This window comes from Tamandua tetradactyla, chromosome 1 (assembly GCF_023851605.1).
Source record: "Tamandua tetradactyla isolate mTamTet1 chromosome 1, mTamTet1.pri, whole genome shotgun sequence".
Taxonomy (NCBI): domain Eukaryota; kingdom Metazoa; phylum Chordata; class Mammalia; order Pilosa; family Myrmecophagidae; genus Tamandua; species Tamandua tetradactyla.
In genome coordinates this window covers 101,582,552-101,605,172 of record NC_135327.1, presented here as the reverse complement: position 1 = coordinate 101,605,172, position 22,621 = coordinate 101,582,552, and the positions used below count along the sequence as shown (strand labels likewise).

The 22,621-nt window shown below is 40.3% G+C and overlaps 1 protein-coding gene across 2 annotated transcripts in view; it reads right to left on the bottom strand.

Annotated features, from left to right (window-relative positions):
- Positions 1–22,621, bottom strand: part of RAPGEF5 (Rap guanine nucleotide exchange factor 5) — a 221,612-nt gene that overhangs the window by 139,778 nt on the left and 59,213 nt on the right. For both annotated transcript variants that reach the window (XM_077122137.1, XM_077122145.1), the window contains one exon: positions 9,966–10,032. In XM_077122137.1, coding sequence (XP_076978252.1) covers positions 9,966–10,032 — 67 coding nt within the window. The remainder of the gene's footprint in view (positions 1–9,965; positions 10,033–22,621) is intronic.

Here is a 22,621-nt window from a genome sequence, read left to right as displayed (position 1 = left end):
CACTAATCTGACACACTGAGAATCCTGTGATTACCTGTTAATTTCAACCAATAATTAGCAAATTAGGAAAGTTATATATCTGTCTAGACACTACTGCTCACTACCTAATACTTTATTTAACAAATAGTTGTTTTCCCAATAATTCTGTCACCAAGTCACAGAGGAGTTTGTTAAGCATGCTGGGATGATAAAACAAGCTTATACTGACTCAGCTGTTCCAAGTCTAATAGGGATATTTTTAAAACTCGTATGTATACTTTTTTTGTTGAATGCACGAGATATGTCGTGCATTAATCTGAATTAAAATTAAAATTAATTTTAATTCAGACAATAGCTGGCTATTCAAAGAGTAATATATGAAGAAGTGGCATGAAACCAACAAAATGAACTGGAATAAAGTGCTATACTTAGATTTTTAAAGTCTGTAATTTAAGTCTACTACATATTCAAGTTCCCATGAAGAAAATAGGATAGTTTTAGTTGATCACAAACAAGGTGTGTATTAATAACAGGAATGGGATTATTTAAAATGCTTGATGTTTTTAGGAATATTACTAGAAAAAATGACATTCAGGTCATAAAAAATGGACTCTAAAAAGATAAGCATTGGACTTTGTTTAGGTTCATGAGTAGACAGTATTCACAAAAGGGCAAACAAGAGACAGTCACTTATAGCAAATGCAACGGACACATTAGTCTTCATTTACCATGCCCTCCCTGCAGGATGTGACACTATTACTCAATCCCTTTTTCCTTATCATTGGGAATGCACGGTTTCCCCTTCTCCATACTTTTCTAATTCCTCTCTGGCTACTGTTTCTCTTCTCCCAAGTCTCCCTTACCTTTAAATTTTGATATTCCTTAGTCATCCATCCTCATCCCTCTTGCTTCCCCCCTTCTATTCATCCAATCTCAGAGACTGCATTCACTCACATGACTTCAATGATATATGTCTCCAATCCAAATCTTCTGGGCCCTGGAGTCCATAGCCATCTACCTCCTGGGCATCTGTACTCAATGTCCCATTTAGTAGCTCAAACTCAACATATCTAAAGGTGAAGTCACTTTCTTACCACTTCTCTGCAACCCACAAATCGGCCTCATCTCCCATATACCTAGTTGATGAATAATACTACCATGTACCTAGAGTCCCAAGCCAGTATGTGCGGTATCCCTGATTCAGCTCAGCTCACCATCTTCTCCAAGTCAGACTGTTCTAATTTATCTTCCTTCATACTACAAGTCTTTAACCTGCAGTCAGACAAATCATCTTAAAATATAGATTTTATGATATTACATCTTTTGCTGAAACACTCTTCAAAGTCTTACCCATGACACCATGACAGAGTCCAATGTCTGATATGGCATATATATTATATTCTTCTGGTTTCGTCTTCAGTATCAGCTCTGTTTCCATTCCTTCTCTCAGAATCTATGCTCTAGCCTTAGCAAAATATAGCATTTGCAAATTTTCTGAAGTCCCACGCTCTTGCTTCCCTCTAGGTCTTTCTGTATGTGCGTTCTGTCTGGAATGCCTCCACTGCCCCATTTTGTGTGGATATCATTTGCTCGTCCTTTAGACCGCAATTTAGTTACCATCTTCTCCTGAGTGCCACTTCCCTCCCCCATTGAGTGAACCCCATCCTGTTTATATTTCTATAGCATTCTACACTTCCCTCAATTATAGCACTTGCCACATTCTAATGAAATCAACTCTTTAGCTTTGGGTCTCCATGCTAGACCGTGAGCCACTGAAATGGGCCCTCTATTTATCACGCTGACTCTGGGTCCTGGTACCATTCTTGGTACAGACTTCTGTGATCCAGAATGAGAGTCAAGGTCTAGGACTTACTATCAAAAAGAGAAGACTTCAGGAGATCATAACATGGTCATTAGCTTTGAATATTTGAAAGGTTGAGCGTAAAATTCATACTGAAGGAGAGAAGTTCAATAAAGGCATGTTTATCTCAATCTAAGAACTTTCAAATAACCAGGGCTGCCCAGTGTGAGACGATCTACTACATGGGGTTCAGTAAGTAATACTGGAAGCAACCTGACCAAGGAATTGTTCCAGATAATTGATTTTTGAGTGCTACCTTTCCAAATCACTCCACTATCAAAAGAAAACAAGCATGAGACTCCTGGGGGTGGTGATAGCTACCAGTCTGTGGATGAGCAGTTGATGATTTTATGGCCAAGTAGTCCAACCAAAAGAGATGGAGGTAGTGTGAAGCTTAAGAAGCAGATTAAAAACAACTGTGAGAGGTCATTTATAGTTGTGGAAAACTCATAAATTTCATGGCCCGAAGAGCAGAAGAAGCTACAAATGTGCCGACTGAAAGAAATATGAAAAAGAGAACTAACGACACTGATCTCTTCTGAAGATCAGGTACATCCACTCCTTCAGTTTTCAAAGATGACCTTACAACTCCCAGTCAGTGTTTTCCCCTAAGCCCCTATCTGCTGATCAACATGAACTCCCTGATAAATCAACATTTCATATTGAAATGTGTTTTAAGAAAACAAGGATATATCATATATTCTGATTTTTGCTATAATAATTAAATAAATAAAATAATTATGTTTACATCATTCAATTTTAAATTTTTATGTCAAGTTATATTTTCCATTTTTGGTAAGTCCAAAATATTTTTGTTGTATACATTATAAATTGTTCGTCAATGGGTTTGCCTGATATAATTTATTTAACAAAGTATCTTCAAAGACAAGGTATATTTTGCAAACTCATGGCTTATCATACTTTTTATTCCATGTTACATATTTTGTACACAGTAAAAAAAATTCTTGCTCACTGTGCTTATGACAGAAGATAGAATAGAAGAAAGGGCATATGTAATCATTAATTGTTTTAATGTTTCATCTATGTAAGCCCTATCTTCCCACCTATATTATAAACTCATTGACACTCCCACCTTGTAACTAGCATGAAAGATAAATGCTTCATTGAGAAGCTATAAACAGAGCTCAAAGTGTCCATATATTTAGAGTTGACTTTAAAAATAAATGTTTAGACTTCCATGGAACTCAAGTGTTTATCTGTACATGAAGGACAAACTAGTTTCAGCAATTCCCTTCGAAATTTCAAAGAGTCGATCAATTTAACTAGCTGTGTCCTGGCAGGTTTTGACATTCAAGAGATAACTGCTGCATAATAAATTAAGGTACTGTGGGTATGTATTTGACAAAGAAAGATAAACAGAAAAAGAAAAGGAAGAAAGGATAAGATTAAAAGAAAATAACTAAAATGGCTTTTGCACCATATGTATCTACTTTTACTGTAAAAACCAGAATATACATAAAAATAGTTTGTTAAATGAGCTGGACTCTATAACATAAAGGCAGAAAATACTCTTTCTCAACATTGTTTCCTCAAACAAGATCTGACTGGTCCATTCCCACCCAAGGATAAGACTTTGGGCAGATCCATAGGTTTTCTCATTTTTCTCACTTTAGTCTCAGTTTCCATGCAGATATTCAAAAGTCTAGTTAAGTACAATATCAGAGCTTCAATCTCCATCCAATCCAAAACACCTCCTTGCCCCAACCCAAGCCTGGGAAGAGAGGTGGGGTTTGCTTCTTGGACATTTCCTCTTCTTGCTTTTCTACTTTTCTTTCTCCGTCCCTGCCTCCCACAGGGAGATACAATGACGGTATCTGTTCAAGTGAGCTGTGAGATGAGTTTGATGGAGCCAAATGGTCAGCAGAGGTGAACCACATCAAATCCCAACTCCTCCCTCTGCATTCTAGGCTCTTGACAATTCACTCTGCCCATAGGATTCTTTATTGCTGCCATTTATACATCTCACTCCCACCAAACAGAAATAATGATCAATCCTTAAATACATGCAGTCTCCCGGCTTTTTTGTTCACGCTGTTGTTTCCAATTATCACGCTATTCTCTATTCACTTCGACTAACCCTGATATCCAGTATTACGCGAAGGCACCTACCTCCAAGGGACTTTTCAAACCCTCTTAGTGGCTTTCTCCTTTGATCTCCATAGCACTTTGTGATCACACCATAGAACCCAGCGCATTCTATCTTTTTGTAGTTATTTGTTCCGTCTTCTCTCTACCTATAGATAGTAAACTCCCTGAAGACATGAGCCAAGCTATATTCTTTTCTTTCCAAAGACCTATCTGAATAAATTTTGAACGGCTAAACCATGCAGCCAAGTTCACAAGATTTTAGTGATTCCTAATAGGTTAAAAAATTAAAATGTTATTTAACATAACTTCATAGGCTTCCTTTCATAAAATCCTTCAAATAAGAGCATTCTGTTAAGACATATTCTGTGAATATAAACTGTTGTAATAGATGATAATGCAGAAAACTACTTCTTTTGGGTCTACATAGTATTTTTATAATTAATGTGATTTCTTGACTCAATGTTAATACTTCCTATCTCAAACGCTTTCTCTCTCCAGTATGAATGATAATGTACTCTGCTATGGGAGACTGAATGGGATAGGGCATGAAAAGCCTTAGCAGAGTGCTGTACAAGGGCAAAGGTCAGTGACTATTAGCTCATCTTGGTCTCTTCCCATTTTTTACTTGGTCTTCCTACATCAACAGCAGGCTAAGTTTAACATCTGTAAACAACTTTCTTCATATTTCCCCATATAGAAATTCACTTCTGTGTAGTTTTAATATCAAAAGATTTAAGATAATTTCAATGTTCAAAAATAGGTGATAATGTAAATCCATGGAAGGTGATACTGTAGGACCAGTATTGTAGGAGAGTTTTTGTTTGGAATTAGAGATGATGACAGTATTAATTTTAAGATGTGTGTGTATACACGAATATTGTGGTATTTGAGATCAATTCTGAGGATGAAGGAAATAATTTTTATATTGAGTTGACATGGAAAATTTAAGTATTTTTAATTTATAAGTTATAGAAATACACCATTCAGCTATCTGTTTGGGACTTGACAGTTGTGGTGTTCTGTGAGGTATTACTCTAAGATCCTATCCAAGGGAAGCTGAAGGAGCTTAAACCAGCTCTCCAAAGCATCCTCCACAGCCCAAGGCCCTTTGAACATTCCAGTAGGACAAGGGTCTCTAAACTACAATTAGGGGAAGTACTAACAAGCCCCCTGGCTCTGTATAAACAACAGGTACAAGTAATACTATGCCCAAAGTGTGCTATAATTCCACTTTGTTAATGCTCTAGGAAGCCAGATCTGTATTCTCTGGCCTCACTTGAGACCTTTTCCCAAAACTCCATCTGTGTGGCTCTTCTCGAAATCACATAGTCACTCTCAAACCACTGGAAGTGCTGTAGCCAGCCTAAGGATCCCGAGTGTGAACTGCTTTCATCCTTCTGGTTATATATTTAGTAGTGGGATTTCTGGCTCATATGGCAATTCTATACTTAAATTCCCGAGGAACTGTCAAACTGTCTTCCATAGAGGTTGCACCATTTTACATTCCCACCAACAAGAAATGGGAATGACTATTCTTATTTCTCTACATCCTCTCCAGCACTTGTAGTTATCTGTTTCTTTTTTAACAGTGGCCATTCTAGTAAGTGAGAAATGATATTTCATTGTGCTTTTGATGTGTATTTCCCTAATAGCTAGTGATGGTGAGCATCTTTAGCCATTTGTATTTCCTCTTTGAAAATTATCTATTCAATTATTGTACATTTTTAATTGGGTTGTCTTTTTATTGTTAAGTAGTAGGATTTCTTTATATATTCTGGAAATTAAACTCTCTGGACATGTGGTTTCCAAATATTTTCTCTCATTGAGTAACCTGCCTTTTCCCTTTCTTGACAAAGACCTTTGGACCACAAAAGTTTTTAAGTTTTTGAAGGTCCCATTTATCTATTTTTACTTTCACTGCTTATGCTTTGGGTGTAAAGTCTAAGAAACCCTTGCCTACCACAAGATTTGAAGATGCTTTCCCACATTTTCTTCTAGGAGGTTTATGATCTTGGCTCTTACATTTAGCTCTCTGATCCATTTTGAGTTAACTTTTGTATAAGGTATGAGATAGGGGTCCTCTTTCACTCTTTTGCATATGATATCCAGTTTTCTCAGGATAATTTGTCAAAGAGACTGTTATATCCCAGTTGAGTGGACTTGGAAGTCTTGTCAACTATGAATTGGCACAGATGTATGGGGTATTTCTGAACTCTAAATTTTATTACATTAGTCAATATCTTTATGCCAATACTATACTGTTTTGAACACTGTAGCTTTGTAATATGCTTTAAAGTCAGGATATGTGAGTCCTTCAACTGTGTTCTTCTTTTTCAAGATGTTCTTGACTATTTGGAGCCCCTTACTCTTCCAAATAAATCTAATAATTGCCTTTTCCATTTGTGCAAAGCAGGCTGTTGGATTTTTGATCAAGACAGTTGAATCTGTAAATCAATTTTGGTAGAATTGATATCTTTAACAGTATTTAGTCATCCAGTCCATGAACACAGAATGTCCTTCCATTTATTACTGCCTTTGATTTCTTTCAGCAATGTTTTGTAATTTTCTGTGTACAAGTCCTTTACATCCTTGGTTAGATCCTAAATATTGGATTGTTTTAGTTGCTATTATAAATAGAATTTTTTTCTTGATTTCCTCCTCAGATTGTTCATCACTAGTGTAAAGAAATACTACTGATTTTTGCATGTGGATTTTATATCCTGCCACTTTGCTACACTTTTTTATTAGTTCTGGTAGCTTTGTTGTAGATTTTTTGGGACTTCTTAAGTATAGGATCATATCTGCAAATAATGAGAATTTTACTTCTTCTTTTCCTATTATGATGCTTCTTATTCCTTTTTCTAGCCTAACTGCTCTAGCTAGCACTTTTAGCACAATGTTGGATAACAGTGGTGCCAGGCAGCATCCTTATCCAGATCTTAGAGGGAAAGCTTTCAGTTTTTCACTATTGAATATAATGTTAGCTTTGGGTTTTTCATATGTGGACTTTATCATGTAGAGTAAGTGTCCTTCTATTACTACTTTTGAAGTGTTTTTATCAAGAAAGGAAACTGATCTTTCTTCTTTTTAAATTTTCATGTATACAGCTATAAATTTCCCTCTCAGCACTATCTTCAAAGCAGTTCAAAAGTCTTGATAGGTTGTGTTCTCATTTTCATTCATCTTGAAATATTTACTGATCTCTTGCAATTTCTTCTTTGACCCACTGATTGTTTAAGAGTGTATTGTTTAACCTCCATACATTTGTGAACTTTACAGGTCTCCACCAGTCACGGATGGATAAACAATATGAAAAGGAAAAAAAATATATTTACAATAGCAACTAAAAGAATAAAATATCTAGGTACAAATTTCACTAAGAATGTAAAGAACATGTATACAGAAAACTATAAAGCATTGCTGAAAAAAATTAAAGAAGAGCTAAATAAATGTAAAGATACCATGTTTCATAAATCAGAAGACATAATAACATTAAGATGTCAATGCCACCCAAAGTGCCTTCTTTTGAAAGTGGAAAAACCAGTCATCATATTCATATGGAAGGGCAAGGTGCCTCAAATAGCCAAAACCATCTTTAAAAAATAGAGCGAAGTTGGAAGACTCACACTTTCAGATTTCAAAACTTATTACAAAGCTACAATAATCAAAGCAGTGTGGAACTGGCATAGGACAGACATATAGACCAAAGGAACATAATTGAGAGCTCAGATATAAACCCATTCATATATAGCCAATTGATTTTGAAAAGGGTGCCATGTCCACTCTATGGGGAAAGAATAGTCTCTATAACAAATGGTGCTGGGAAAACTGGATATCTACATGTGGGGAAAAAAAAAGAAGCTGGACACCTACCTCACACCATATACAGAAATAAACTAAAAAAATGGATCAATGACATGAATATAAGAGCTAACATCATGAAACTCTTAGAAGAAAACAAAGGGAAATAGATTCAAGACCTTGTATTGGGCAATGGATTCTTAGGCTTTACACCAAAAGCATAAGCAACAAAGGGAAAAACAGGTAAATTGGACTTCACCAAAATTAAAAGCTTTTAGGTATCAGAGGACATTACCAAGAAAATGAAAATACAACTGACTGAATGGGAGAAAATATTTGGAAACATATATATATATATATATATATATATATATATATATATATATATATATAAGGGTTTAATGTCTGTAATGAATACAGAACTTCTATAACTCAACAACAAAAAGATAAACAACCCAATTAAACAATGAACAAAGGACTTGAAAAGACATCTCTCCAGAAAAATTATACAAATGGCCAATAAGCACATGAAAAGATACTCAACCTCATTTATTATTAGGGAAATGCAAATCAAAACCACAATGAGATACCATCTCACATCCACTAGAATGCCAGATGTTAAGACTGTATCATATAGCCCACAAAAGGCCTGTTCAAATCTTCATCTGCTTTAATATAGGTATGGACTCATTTGGAAATTGTATCTTTTATGTCATGTGAGTCAGGATGTGGATGTGAACTCATTCATGAATGTGATCTTCAAGGATCCTAATTAGGTAAGATAAAACGAAAATTACGATAGACCTTTATTCATATGATCAGACTTTTCATGAACAACAGAAATTCAGATACGGCCAGTCAGTAGATGCCAGAAGTCAATATAAGCAAGGAGAAGTCAGATTCCAGCAGAAATCAGAGGAACAGATAGAAGGAGAAAAACGTCACTATATGACAGAAAATTGCTAGAATATTACAGACTTTGGGAGAAAGCAAGCCCTAACAACACCTTAATGTTGGATGTCTAGCCTCCAAAACCATAAGTCTAATAGATCACTGTTGTTTAAACCAACTTGTGTAATTTTTTGTCATAGTGGCCCTGGCAAATTAAGACAGCTAATTTTAATAAATTGGAAAATAATAAGTATTAGTAAGGATGAAGAGAAATAGAAACGTTCAAACATTGGTGGTGGGAAGGTAAAATGGTATAGCTGCTACAGAAAACAGGTTGCAGGGCCTCAAAATGTTAAACTTAGAATTATCGTATGAGCTGGCAATTCCTCTAGTAGGTATATACCCAAAAGGTGGGGCTGTAACAGATATTTTCCATCAATGTTCATAGTCCCGTTATTCACAATTGCCAAAAGGTAGAAGCAACCCAAGTGTCATCAACTGATGAGTGGATAAACAAAATGTGGTCTATACAGACAATGGAATATTATTCAGCAATAAACAGGAACAAAGCTCTGATGCATGCAACAACTGGATAAACCCTGAAGACATCATGTTGAGTGAAATAAGCCAGGCACAAAGGACAGATACTCTATGATCTCACTTATATGAAATAACTAGAATGTGCAAAGTTATAGCAACAGAGAGTAGATTACAGATTACCAGGGGGGAGGGTGGGGGAAGGGAATGGAGAGTTGATGCTTCATAAGGGCAGAGTTTCTGTCTGGAGTGATGGAAAGGTTGAGATAATGGAGGCAATGATGATAGTACAACATTGTGATCGTCATCAACGCCACTGAATGTTAGGCTTGAAAGAGCTTCAGATGGAAAATGTCAATTATATATATATTCCTACAATAAAAGCAGATGAAAAGGAAGGCCCAGTAGGCAGCTGGAGGTGGGGAGGGTTGGGGAACCAAGGTGATTCTTTTTTTCCTAATGAAACATAGAGTCTTTTCTCCTTTATGCATCAGGTCACAACTCTCCTAGGTTAAATCATGGTGTATTTAAAAAGTCAGCTACTCCACCTCCACTAAGTTTCCATGAACCTTCCACTGGGAATGTCTAAGGTCTCACAGGGAGGCTGCCTCAGGGCCTACAAAGGCAATGCTGCTGTCTCCTCTGCAAAGACTTGATCTGGGCCTCCCCAATGCTGCGCGGCTGCAGGGAGAATGCCTCTCCATGCCACAACCTAACCCACCTCCCTTCAAAGACCCTGGCTCATTATTTCTATACCCCATAGGCAAGAAAACTGCGGTGGCCTTACCGCAGATGTGAGACGAGCAAGAATTTCATCACTGGTTTCTTCAGAGTCTTCGATTTTCTGATGAGAACTTAAAAAAAAACAACAAAACTAATTACTCTTCAGTTTTGGTCACTCAAATTTGTCTACTAAGTTATGGGACTACACAGCAAATAATAACATTGTCAGTACCACATTAGTGAAAGTACCTAGCCAAATAACATTTTGGTTATGTCATAGGAACATAATCCTGTTGCAGCCCAATCTTCCTTCAGAATCAATTAGCAAAAACCTCTTTACAATACATCAATTAAATCAGGAGTTCCAAGTATTGTTCTTCAAATGCTATCACTTTTCTCCCAGTGGTATCACAGAATAATGCCGGCACACTAGATTTACAAATACTGGCATGCACAAGCATAAACAGGTGCAAATATAAGGTGGTTCATGCTGAAATGTTAAACATGAATTTTCCACTACGTTTAAGCTTCAGCCAAAACTAATTTACCATGCAATCATCTATTACTATTATTGATCTAATGCCATGAGAGGAATTAGGTAGAACTCAAAAGGAGAAGGCACCACTTCTCTCTATTTCAAGAGCCCACACCCCAGGTAAGAAACCAAGAAGATCTCGCATATGTTAAACCACCTAACAGACCCATAACACAGTATATGCTCCGTTTGCTTGTTTAGGAAGATCAACCTTCTAGCTCAACTCATGAAAACATTTTCATCACACAAATGTGTATATTAACATAAAGTTAACTACTTCCTAAGACAAAGCTTATAAACTGTATTTTGCTTCCCGGTTTAGTCAAAGAAAAAAAAACCTAACATCAATCGAACATATAAAACAGTCTCCCACATCTATTTGCACGAGCAGCCACTTTCGACACTTTCTGTGGCCCGGCAGGGACTCGCGGTAATTGTCCCGCAGAGCTACATTATCAAAATCGCAGTTCCATGATTGATTTCCACCTCAGCAACTACCGCACGCCTGCTGGGGAGCTGGCTTTGCAGTGCAGGGGGGCTTCTCCCCAAACATGGGAGAGCTAAGGGGAAGCTCGTCACGCAGGGAAAAGCTAGTCGGATCAATTTTGGCATTGGCCTCCTTGTTTCTGTAAATTTTATTAAATTATTTTCCAGGAATAATGTCACACCCTTTAAATGACTGCAATGAATTACAAACCACAGCTTTTACAAGCATTGCACGACAGAGGTATGAAGCAGTGTCCCTGTCGTCAAACAACTTCATCACTCACGCAACAAAGTGGCTGAAGAGCTGAGCTACCAGTCTGCCCAATAAAAACAGTGGGAATGGAGCGTTATAACTTAGCATCAGCATATTCCACCCCCAAAGCAAGACACCTTGGTAATGGCTATTTTGAACAATGAGCTTTATCTTTAAAAATTCTCTATTGACAAGGTTCCCATAAAAATGAAGTTGTAGTGAGAAGAGATCTGCAACTCTCTGTAACCAAGTATTCCTAAGTCACCAAACCAGCTTTATGCAATCGAGCAGAGGTGGCTGAACAGAGATGACAGGAAATTAAAAGCCAAGTGTGCTAGACACTGAAGCCCCAAATGCGGGCCTCTGCTGGGACGCGTGTCCCTACAGTTACGCGTGGGCTGTCCGCATCCTCTCGTGCTCCTCAGACCTGGACAGACACCTGAAGGGTTAGTTACTAGGTATCTTGCGCTAGCAGCAATTCTGTCATGAATCTGTTTTCAATGAACTGCTGAAAGGAACTCAAAATGCCCGGGAAGCTCTGTGGCTATGACTCATTTGACTGCTTCATGAGAAATGGCTGAGCCGCTGCTGCTTTAGCAACAAATAATTCAATCCCCATTCTGGAGCAAAAACTATGGTTCATCATTCTTCTAGCTCAAAACATGGCTCGGCACAAACGTTTCCAAGGGAGACGCGGGTAAGAAAGGAGAGTGACGATCTCCGACAGGACTGTCCCACCGCCGGCGTCTGCCCCTATTGCCTCAATCACCACAACCCGTGCCCAGAGCAGTGAAATCTTTCTGCAGGCCCCGAATCTCCCCTGAGAGCACAGTTTTCTGGTCTGCCTGCCTGTGGCTCTAGATGGAATTCCCAGGACCTTATTTCCACCACGTGGGTACCCTACAGGCTCCTCAAGCTCAGTAGCGGCCACACTGAACCCCTCTTGCCTCCTCTCTCATGGCGTCCTGTCACCCTGCGGCCGTTTTTATCCACCTTCCCTCGTCACCAGATCCCCCACTTCCATTGCCTGACCTCTGCTTCCCTTTGGTCCTCCTCGTCAGGCCTCCTGACAGCCAGACCCTCACCTCTTGCATGGACGATGTGAACCTCCATCCAAGGGATCTCCTTGTCTCTGGTTGCTGCTCTTCTACAGACCCCAGGGTCACCTTTCTAAAAGCCAGGTCTGGTCCCGCTGGGTTCCCCACTCCTAGCCTTCAGATATTAGCCCGACAGGATAAAACAAACGCCTGCGAATGTCCGTCAGACACTCTCTAATCTGCTCTCAGTCGGCCTTTCCAGTCTCATCTGCCAGCACCTTCCCTTCCCCTTCCCACGTCTGAGCTCTGGTGCACACTCGCCATCCCTGACCTCGGGCGTGCGCTCACGCTTCCCGGCCTTCGCGCCGCTCTACCCTCTGAAAGGCCCTACCCTGTTTTTCAGAGGCAGCCTTTAATCCCAGACAGACATTGCGTTCACTTATTACCATCGTGCCTGGCACCAGCAGTCCTGCCCCACGCTGTCCCGAGACCCGTGGTCCTTTCGGACAATGCTGGGCACCAGGTGCCAACATGAGGGCCATGGGAGCGTGGGAGGGCAGAGGAGGGCGCAGTTAACCACCTGCTTCTCTCGAGGGGAGTTTCAGCTGAGTCTCGAAGGAGAACCTTCCAGAGAGAACAGCAGCAGTATGCTGTAGGCAAGAATCAGCAGGCCTAAAATAAATGCCAGCTCAGAAGGGTGCATGGGTGGTTCAGCTGTAGAATGCTCGCCTTTCATGCAGGAGACCTGGGTTCGAATCTTAGACCACGTACAAAAAAAAATGCCAGCTCAGGCAGCAGTGAACACTTGGGATAGTACAGGTGCAGACTATAGGGTGCCGCAGTGGACCTCAACCTGTGGTACACAGAACCCTGGGCCAAAGAGTCACTGTCCCGAGCAGTGTCTGCAGACTGACGGGAACTCTCACACATGCCCAAACAGGTACAGCTATTTCTCAGATGTGTGCAGCTACTTTAAGACTCGTAGATTTTCCATCTAAATATGAGCTGAATTCACTCTGCTCTTTAGCTTTGTGTGTTTTTTCAGTCAACAAATTAAAACCTCTATCATGGGAAGGGGGTATCCTTGAAATAATTGATCCTTTTATGGGCTCCTTCTTTCAGGTTTGGGAACGTCTGTGGCAGGAGGGCCCAGAAATGAGGTTGCTAAGGGAGGATGGGGTGAAATCACAAATGACTTTCAGTGCTCTGCTTAGAAGGTTGGACCTTAGGCTCTGGCCAATGGGAAATCCAAATTTAACTCAGAGCTCTAAAAATGGCTCACAGACAGAGTTTATTTGATCTGCACATTGTTTATGAAATACAAATTTGAATGCTGTGATGGTTTGAAGTTATGTGGGACCCAGAAAATCATATTCTTAAAGCTGATCCATTCCTGTGAGTATGGAACCACTGTAAGTAGGACCTTTGGTGAGCAGGATCTTAACTTAAGATATGACCCACCCCCTTTAGGGTGGGTTACTGGAATCCTTTATAAGAGATGAAATTCAGAGAAGGACACAGAGAGAATGACACAGAAACAGAGAGGAAGCCCCTGTAGCCCAGAAGCTGTAGGCAACAAAACCCAGAGGAGAAAGGGAGAGACCAGCAAACACCACCATGTGCCTTGCCATGTGACAGAAGAGTCCAGGATTGCCAGCAGCCTGTCTTCGGGAAGAAAGCATCATCCTAATAATGCTTTGATTTGGACATTTTTCACGGCCTCAGAAATGTAAGCTTATAAACTAATAAATTCCCATTGTTAAAAGCCAGCCTATTTCTGGTATATTGCATTTTGGCAGTCTAACATATTAGAACAAATGTCTTTGCATGGGGCATACACTCTAGTCTGCCATAATCCCAACCACTCCCTAATGTCTGACACCAAATCCTCTACTCAATTACTTCCCCTGCTGTTTTTAAAGAGCAGGATTGGCATCTCACCTTTGTGACTCCTAAATTTATCCAGTGCCCTCTTCAGTGCTCTGCAAGCATCATGTACATCACTTCTATTATCATACTATTTTACTAGATTATGCCAAAGAAATTAAACCTGTTGTTCCCTGAACTGTGAGGCCCTCAGAGCCAAGATTGCATCTTATTCACAGATGCCTCAGCAGCAAGTCTAGCAAATTATAAGTACTTAAGAAACTCTCAAAAAAACTTCACCAACAAAATATTAATAGATAATATAATAAAGGGTCTGACTGGCTTTGATGTTTGACTGCTGACAGCTCTCAAACCCCATCCGTACTTCTTCCCCACTTGGTCCCAAATACAGGTGAGCAGATGAGAAAGCCACCACACTCTCTCCCTGGGCACTGGAGGGAAGTCAATCCACACAAGCCCACATCGAAGCTTAGGAACCCACATCCCAGCCCCACTCCCTGACCATAATAAAAACCAATGCCTCCTTCTCTCAAGACACATTCAGACCCATGTGGAGCCTGCTCTGCTCTCCCTAGAAAGCCTCTTTATGTGGACAATAAACATTTTCACACCTTCTTGTTATATGTGTGGCACCATCATTCTCACCTATTAATCCCATCCCCCAAGGGGTAAACACAAAGCACAGAGACAGTCGCTAACTTTGAGTCATTTTACAACCATCTCTTGTATCTCAGTGTCACCAGGAAACAACTGTTCAAATGGAGAGCTCTGAAGTTCAGAAATCCTCTTCCTTCCCCACTAATGTGGCCGTGCATCCCTGTGCCAGTGGGCCCCTACATCCCACCTGGCCTAAAGGGAGACTGTGGAGGCTGGACTGGCGGTAACTGGAGGCAAATGACAGAAGAGCTTGAAGCGGGGGTGGGGAAGGAAGAGAGAAAGACAACACCCCACCATTCTTCTTGCTTCCTCAACACTGTGGTCATTTTCCCAGTAAGTCCCTCCCAGTTCTCTGTCAAAATGCCCAGAAATGCTGGAGTCTCTTCTCATAGTCAATGTGTTGCTTCAGAATGTAGAGAAATCCTGACTCTTTCATGTTTGGAAACACACATCAGTACTACCTTGGGAAGACAAAGTTCTCATTTCTCAGATCAAAATAGATAATGACTCAGACAGGGCAACGGAGAATAAAGAAGGGGATCAAGTATAATACTTGCATATTTCCCCCTTATTACTAACTATAAAATCCCCCAGACATCTCTCATGGGGGTTATGTTGCTCAGGGAAGAAGAGAGGAAGAGAGAAGTTGTGAGTCTGCTTTGCCAATGATCAGTGAAGGGGGGTAAAAAAAACACTGATTAGGGTCAGAGGGTGGTGATAAGTAACCTAAGACAGACAGAAAGAAAAGTAGTGATCTCAGGAAGAAGATTTACCCTTGAGGGTTTGTGCCAGCAGGAAGTTCCAGTACAAGAAACGCTCCACTTTAGGAATTCCCATCGCCTCTTCTCAAAGTCCCTGCTTACCCAAGTCAGACCTAGTAATTCTCCAAGGGGAAGTGCTGAGTCCAACACTGTAGAGCAGATGCCTCTGTAAGTCTGAGATGTCCGCAACAACCAAGCATGCCATTGTGAGCCTTGACTTCCTTCTCTCTCACATCCCAAGCTGCATCCATCCTGAAATCCTACCGGCTCTGTCTCCAAAGCATACCCCACCCCCCACCAAAGTTGGCCACTTCTCTCCACCTACACCACTACGACCCTGGTTCCAGCCACAACATCTCTTGCCTGGACCCAGCAGCCAGAGAGTTCTGGTTGAAATGTAAGTTAGATCATGCCTCTCCTCTGCTCAAAGCCCTCCATGGCTCTCCATCTCATTGGCCTAAACCAACAGTCCTTACAGTGGCCCACAAAGCCCTCAGATCTAGCCTCCTGGTCGTCATCCCATCTCCTTCTCTCTTCGCTCTGCTCCAGCCACACTTGCTCTCCCTATAATGCTTCTGCCTTGGGGTGTTTGTACTGACTGTAGCCTCAACCCAGAACTTGCCTCCCAAATGTTCACGTTGCTCTTTTATTTGTGTCCTTCGAGGCTTGTCACCGTCTTGGAGAGGCCTTTCCTGGCTCATATCCCCATTTCCTATTTCCTACTTTATTTTTCCCTATAAAGTCTTCCATCTTCTATGGAACATAAATCTGTTTATTTAGGAATTGTCTGTCTTCCCCTACTTTTCTGTAGTCTCCACAGGAAAAGGAATCTCTGTCTGTTTTGTTCATTGTTGTATTCCCAACATCTAGACATATCCCGGTATATAAGAGGCACGCAATATATATTTGTTGACTAAATGAACTGGGTGTATCACAACCTCCAAGGAAGAGTCTGTTATAAACCACTACTCCAGGAGTTCCACTGTACAAGACACTTATTGGTTATCTTTAGACAGTTCAATTGAGGGACATTGCTTGTACTCAAGAAATATTCCCTGTAGCTATTCCATCATTCTCCCAGCTACTCGTAGCAGTTCTTTCTAACACTTTCTTGTCACTAAAATCCAACAAATGAAGAATGACTTTCTTATATCAAATACCAAAGTGCTGTTATCTTTGAAAATACCTTAAGTAAAATAAATAAAATGCTAGTAACACAATGATTACCACTACCACCTCCTCATATTTCCCTAAAAAGTCATTAGTACAGACTTAGTGACACTCCAATCTGTGGAAACAACAGTTTTTGTCTTGGTTTTAACCTATCCAGTCTGAGAAACATACAGTTGAAATAACTTGGTTTCTAACCTTGCCTATCGTTTGATAGTCATGTACATAATTCGTAATGCAATAACAGAAATAAAATAAGCAGGAAGTCCCACCCAAGGCAGTCCCCCAACACAAACCCCAAGTCCCAAGCAGGATAAATAGTCAGAAGGAGTTGAGTCCCAACATATATAAGAAGATAGCACAAAGGAGTCATGACCAAGCCAAGGGAATTAATAACTTTTATACTAGTTAGGCTCGAGTGTAATCTATAAACAACCTGGATTTAGCTGGTATCCTCTACAGGTTTATCCCAGAATTCTCTTAACAAAAATTCCTTCATGAGAATTAGGATGGTGGGCTTGACATGATCCCAGTGAGGTATTTTAAAGCAAAGGCTGCCATACCTCTTCTAGACAAGAGAGGGAACCCACACTCCTCAATTAGGTTTTGACCAAACCTTTGTGCCTCAGGATACAAGAGAAACCAATATCATCCTGAAGTTCAAAAATCCCACCTCCTTTCAGCAGTGGAAGAGGTTTCCTGGTGTTTCATGTTGTAATGCAGAAAGCATTTACTCATGATCAGTGAAGGGGGGTAAAAAAAAACACTGGTTAGGGTCAGAGGGTGGTGATAAGTAACCTAAGACAGAAAGAAAGAAAAGTAGTGACCTCAGGAATTTACTCAGGATTTACTCACAGGCATATTATCCAAATAATGTGACTTTATAATTGTATGGTGATATAACATTTGAAAAGCACTAGTTCTGTCAATATATTTATGCGTGTGTGTGTGTAGAGATAATATGCGTGTGTGTGTGTGTGTGTAACTCAATATCTAATAGCACATTCAGGCTACAAAAAGCTACCACTACACATAACTTTGGTTCCATAGGAAAATGTGTTAAATGTATTCCAACTACCATAACACAGCCTTTACCACTGGAGTCTAGAGGTAAAGACTGTGTTTAAGTGGCACATGCCATCCCAGCTTAGGTGTGATTTGTGATGTGCCAGGCACAATTAAGGTGGCCCGGAGCTGGGCATAATGCACATTATGGAGGAATCTAACAATATGAAAGTGTCCTCAGCCAGCTTTCATGTAAAATGCCACTACTGCCATCCTGGAGCTTTCACTTGCTTCTGAGTATATTTTATACACATAACACATATCAATGTTTGCATTAAACGAGATAGTCTGAATCGGGGCCTCGTGAGAGGAGGGACACACGCCCCCATCAGAATTCTGACGGGAGGAGGATGTGTTTGGGTTAGGCTGCAGACCCCCCACTGCCTCTCCACCCTCGCTCCCCATAGCTGGGCTGATCTTGACCTGCCGTGGATGTTTTGCAGAGGCCTCGGGGGAAATCACAATTTTCAGGATGATCTTCAGATTATTCCTGCTAGAGGCTGATGAAATTCCAGAGCGTGGAAAAAAACAGAACCAAGACAAACTTCACAGGAACCTTTCAAAACATGATCCTACCACAAATCGGAGAGGCACAGTATAACTGCGCACATACACACCAAAACAAAAAAAATCCAGTGGGTTCAGCGAAATGCATCCTTAAGATGCTCTGCCAACTAACAAATGAGCATCCCTTAACCTCATCTGTGAATATCAGAGTCATCTTGGGAGAGGTGTGAGCCTAAGGTGGGGTTCTGATGGATAAGAAGAGGGCAAAGAACGGCAGCAGAATGATCTGGGCGAGGAAGCGGGGAGTGTCAGGACAGAAGGCTAGAGGTGAAGTCAGGACTGCTGCTAAAGAGTTCGGGTTTTATGCTGAGAACCAAGAACTATGGCTATAAAGCAAATGAAAGATGGATGGAAAAGTAGCTAGAGGACAATTTAAGATCAAATGTGGGTTTGGTTTCTTGTTATTATGACTGAGAGACCATTTGTGTGCTTAAGGGGAACAAAGTGACACACTGAAAAAGTAAGAGTGGGAAGTCTCAAAAGGGGTAGGATCCAGAGACCAGGCAGAAGAATGAGCCTTGAGCCGAAGGAGGGGCTTTTCCGCTACCAAGCTGAGAAGGAATGACGTTAAGTTGGCTGAGGACGTCAGAATTCAGACTCTCCTTGATTAACACTAGCTGATTACCAGGTGAAGAAATGCTTTCAGGGACTTTCTCCTTAGAAATATTCCCTGGGCCAGGTTTGAACACTTTCCTCCTAAGAAATAACCACCAGCAAGTCTAAAACACCACACAAGAGGAAGCTCCTCAAACAGCACAAACTCAGTCTCTACCACATTCAATCCTTACTGATCCCTAGAGGGTAAGGTGCTATATCTGATACCTGACACTCAACTGTTACCTGTATCTTTCCACAGTCCATATTTGGACGGCATTTTCTGTTTAGCAAAGTAGATTTCTATGACAAAAAGAAAAAGGGGGATGATGGAAAAATGAGAATTGGATTTTTCTTATCCATGCAAACTCGTATGCTCACCTTCTCAAGAGAAGGCCATTTTCACAGCACCAGCTACTAGTTATGCTCAAACGAGGCAATTTACCAAACAGTTATAAATTGTGATGTGACAGAGTTCATCAAGGGTTCAGGGTTTCTAGTTGATCTAAAATTGAATCAAGTTAGAGATTACTAATATGTCTATTACATTTTCCTTTGAAAATTTGAGGACTAATATTTAATTCCTAATTAAAGAGCTAAAGTTTAAAATTGAATTAAAAGCTTCAATTTTTGTTAAAAATCCACTACTACTGTTAAATAAAGATGTACTCTGATAAAGATAAGCAATCTGTTCCCACACCTGGAACAGGCTTAGTGCATAAACAATGGAACTTTTGGAGTACTTATGTTTCCTTGGGAGAGGAGGTAATGACTAATAACAAAGATTAAGACCAGCTGATGTCGTAATATTTTTGAATAAACAGCTTAAAGTGATAAATGGAAATTTTCTTCACTTACGACCCCGATGCAAAACTTATACCAATTTTCATCATAAAATTTTTTTGAAAAATACTTAAAAACATATTTGTTTACTCACATAGTATTTCTTCCTCTCCAGTGACCATGAAATGAGAATCTAGTTAGAAGAAGTCAGTAGCACAAAGAGTAAGTTTGGGATGTAGGCAGACTTGAACTTGTCCTTCTCAATCAGAGGGTATTTATGCAGTACCATTTCAGAAACTGATGCCAATCAATTTCTCACGTTGCTTATACAAGTCAAGTGGAAAAGGAAAATTTAAGGCAAGATAAGAAAAATAAAGGGAACGGGGAGAGGGATCGTTGGTGGTGTTATTTTATATAGCATGCTAAGAGAAGTCAGGAGACAGTGGCCTAAATTTGGGGAGTGATTACTGTATAGCTGCTATTTAAATATGTGATGAGTGAGGGCACTTCTGGGAGTGAGGGGAGAAAGAGAAGCCTGAGGACTGAGTCTTGGGGCACTGCAGTGTTTAGAGGTTAGAAAGGTGAGGAATAAGCAAAAGGAAAAGCCAGGGAGATTGGAGAACTAAGAGATGGTGGCGCTGAGGCCAACTGAAGAAATTGCTTTAAGAAGGCCTAGTCCATGGTGTCAAATTCTGATGACTTGTCAAGTAAGATGAAGACTGGAAATCATCCATTGCTTTAGGCAAGGTGGAGGCTTCTTGTAATCCCGACTGGAATACCTTCAGTGAAGGGGTAGTGTTGGAAGCTGAGCATGGTGGATTCAGGAGAAAATGGGGAGCCAGAAAGTAGAGAAAGTGAGGCATTTTGTTGAAAAATGGAACAGAGAAGTTGGTCAGTGGCTAGAGGGGGATGTGGGGAAACTAGCACATGCTGAAGGAACAGTCCAGTCTAAAAGAAAAAGGTGATGGTGCAGGAGAGAGAGGGGAATGTTGGAGGAACTTAGCCCTTGAGCAGACTTGCAGGAGGGGACCAATGCTCAATTTGAGGGGGAATTTTAGAAAAGAATGTGGACCATCCATCCGCTGTTAGCAGAAGGAAAGCTCTTATCCACCAGCACACATGCAGGGAGGGTGACAGTTTTGATTAAGGTAATAAGAGGCTTTTTTCCCCCTTGCAATGAAATAAAAAGCAGAAAAAAAGGGAAGGGGAAAGAAGTTGTGATATGATCTCCCAAGGACTGGATCAACTAAAGAAATGAATAGGACTGCTAAGCAACATTGAAGATTCGCTTAGGGTTAGAGGCCATGCATATAAAATGAGACTGATCACCTTCAAAACCTTTAACCAACCCCCCCTTCAACCTGTCTTTAAAATCTGACAGAATAAGACCATAGCCTGTGATGGATGAAGACAAAGGCAATGGATGACCAAGGAACTGGGCAAAGAAAGAAAGATTTAAAAGTAAAAGCCTGAGTAAGAGAAGGATCAGTAAGAACCAGAGAACTGTAAGCCCTCAGACGAGAGTGAAAGTAGCACTTTGCAGAGGAGGACCATGGAGTTTTATGAAACATGGAGCCTGTTAGTTCGTTCTGACCACTCTGAGCGGTGTTGAATTGCACCTGCACCTCGATGACTCAGACATGATCCAGGAGTCTTATTTAGAGACGTTAGTAAACCAATGTGCAGGAGGGAGCCGAAAAAAAGGAGAGGGCAAAGGTTTTAAAATTACCCCTTTGACCTTTGTTTGGGAGCCTATTTCCCAATTTCCCAACTTCCTGGAAATTTCAGGAAGTCAAGAACAGATATAAAAGTGCATATAGAAACTGATTCCTATTGCCCCATCCTGGTCATCTGTGTCTGTGTCATAATATGTCTAGGAAAAGTGCCTGAAGAAACACTGATAGTGTATCTGCATTTCTCATGCTGCCTGTGAAAAAGCAGAGGGGCAGACAAGAAGCGTATTTCCATTCTCGCTCTCTGCTAGTTGAGCTCTCTGTGGAAGATGATATCTGGGGACTCTAAGACACTGAAAACAATCATAAATCTTGCCTTTTTATTTGATCTTGGGTCAGTTTTGGTTCAAAGTGATGGAATCAGAATGTCACATAACAAAGAGAAGTCTCACAGAAGCCAGACTGCAGTGAATGTGTTTCTTCTCCTACCTTACACCATTTCTCTCATCGTAATACTCTTCTTGTCTGCCCCTCTGCTTTTTCACAGGCAGCGTGAGAAATGCAGATATACTATCAGTGTTTCTTCAGGCACTTTTCCTAGACATATTATGACACAGACACAGATGACCAGGATGGGGCAACAGGAATCAGTTTCTATATGCACTTTTATATCTGTTCTTGACTTCCTGAAATTTCCAAGGGTTTTGTTACCTTCGTATACTTTCTCTTTAGTTGTCTTTCTCTGTATTTTGTCTCCCCAATTATGCTTATATTTCTCAAGTCCACAGTAGGAGGAAATCCAGATACTCTACTGAATGCATATTATACAAGAAAAAAATATGGCCAACAAACTGTTTTTATTGGTTAATTACATGCAGTAACTCACTTTTTTGCTGTACACTTCCATAAGTTTTGACAAACACAAACCACCATAATCAAAAGACACAACAGTTCCATTACCCTTAAATGTCCCTCAGGCTACTCATTTATAGTCAACCGTGACCCTACTTCCAGCCCCAGCAACCATGGTTGTTTTCTCTGTTCCCATAAATCACCTTTCCCAGAATATCATACAAACGGAATCATATAGCACATAGTCTTTTCAGCCTAGCTGCTTTCATTTAACATAAAGCATTTGAGATTCACCCATGTTGTCCATATTTCAGCGGCTTGTTCCTTGTTACTACTGAGTGGTATTCCATTGTATATTTGTACCATAGTTTTTTTAAACTATGGGTCATATGACAAGTAC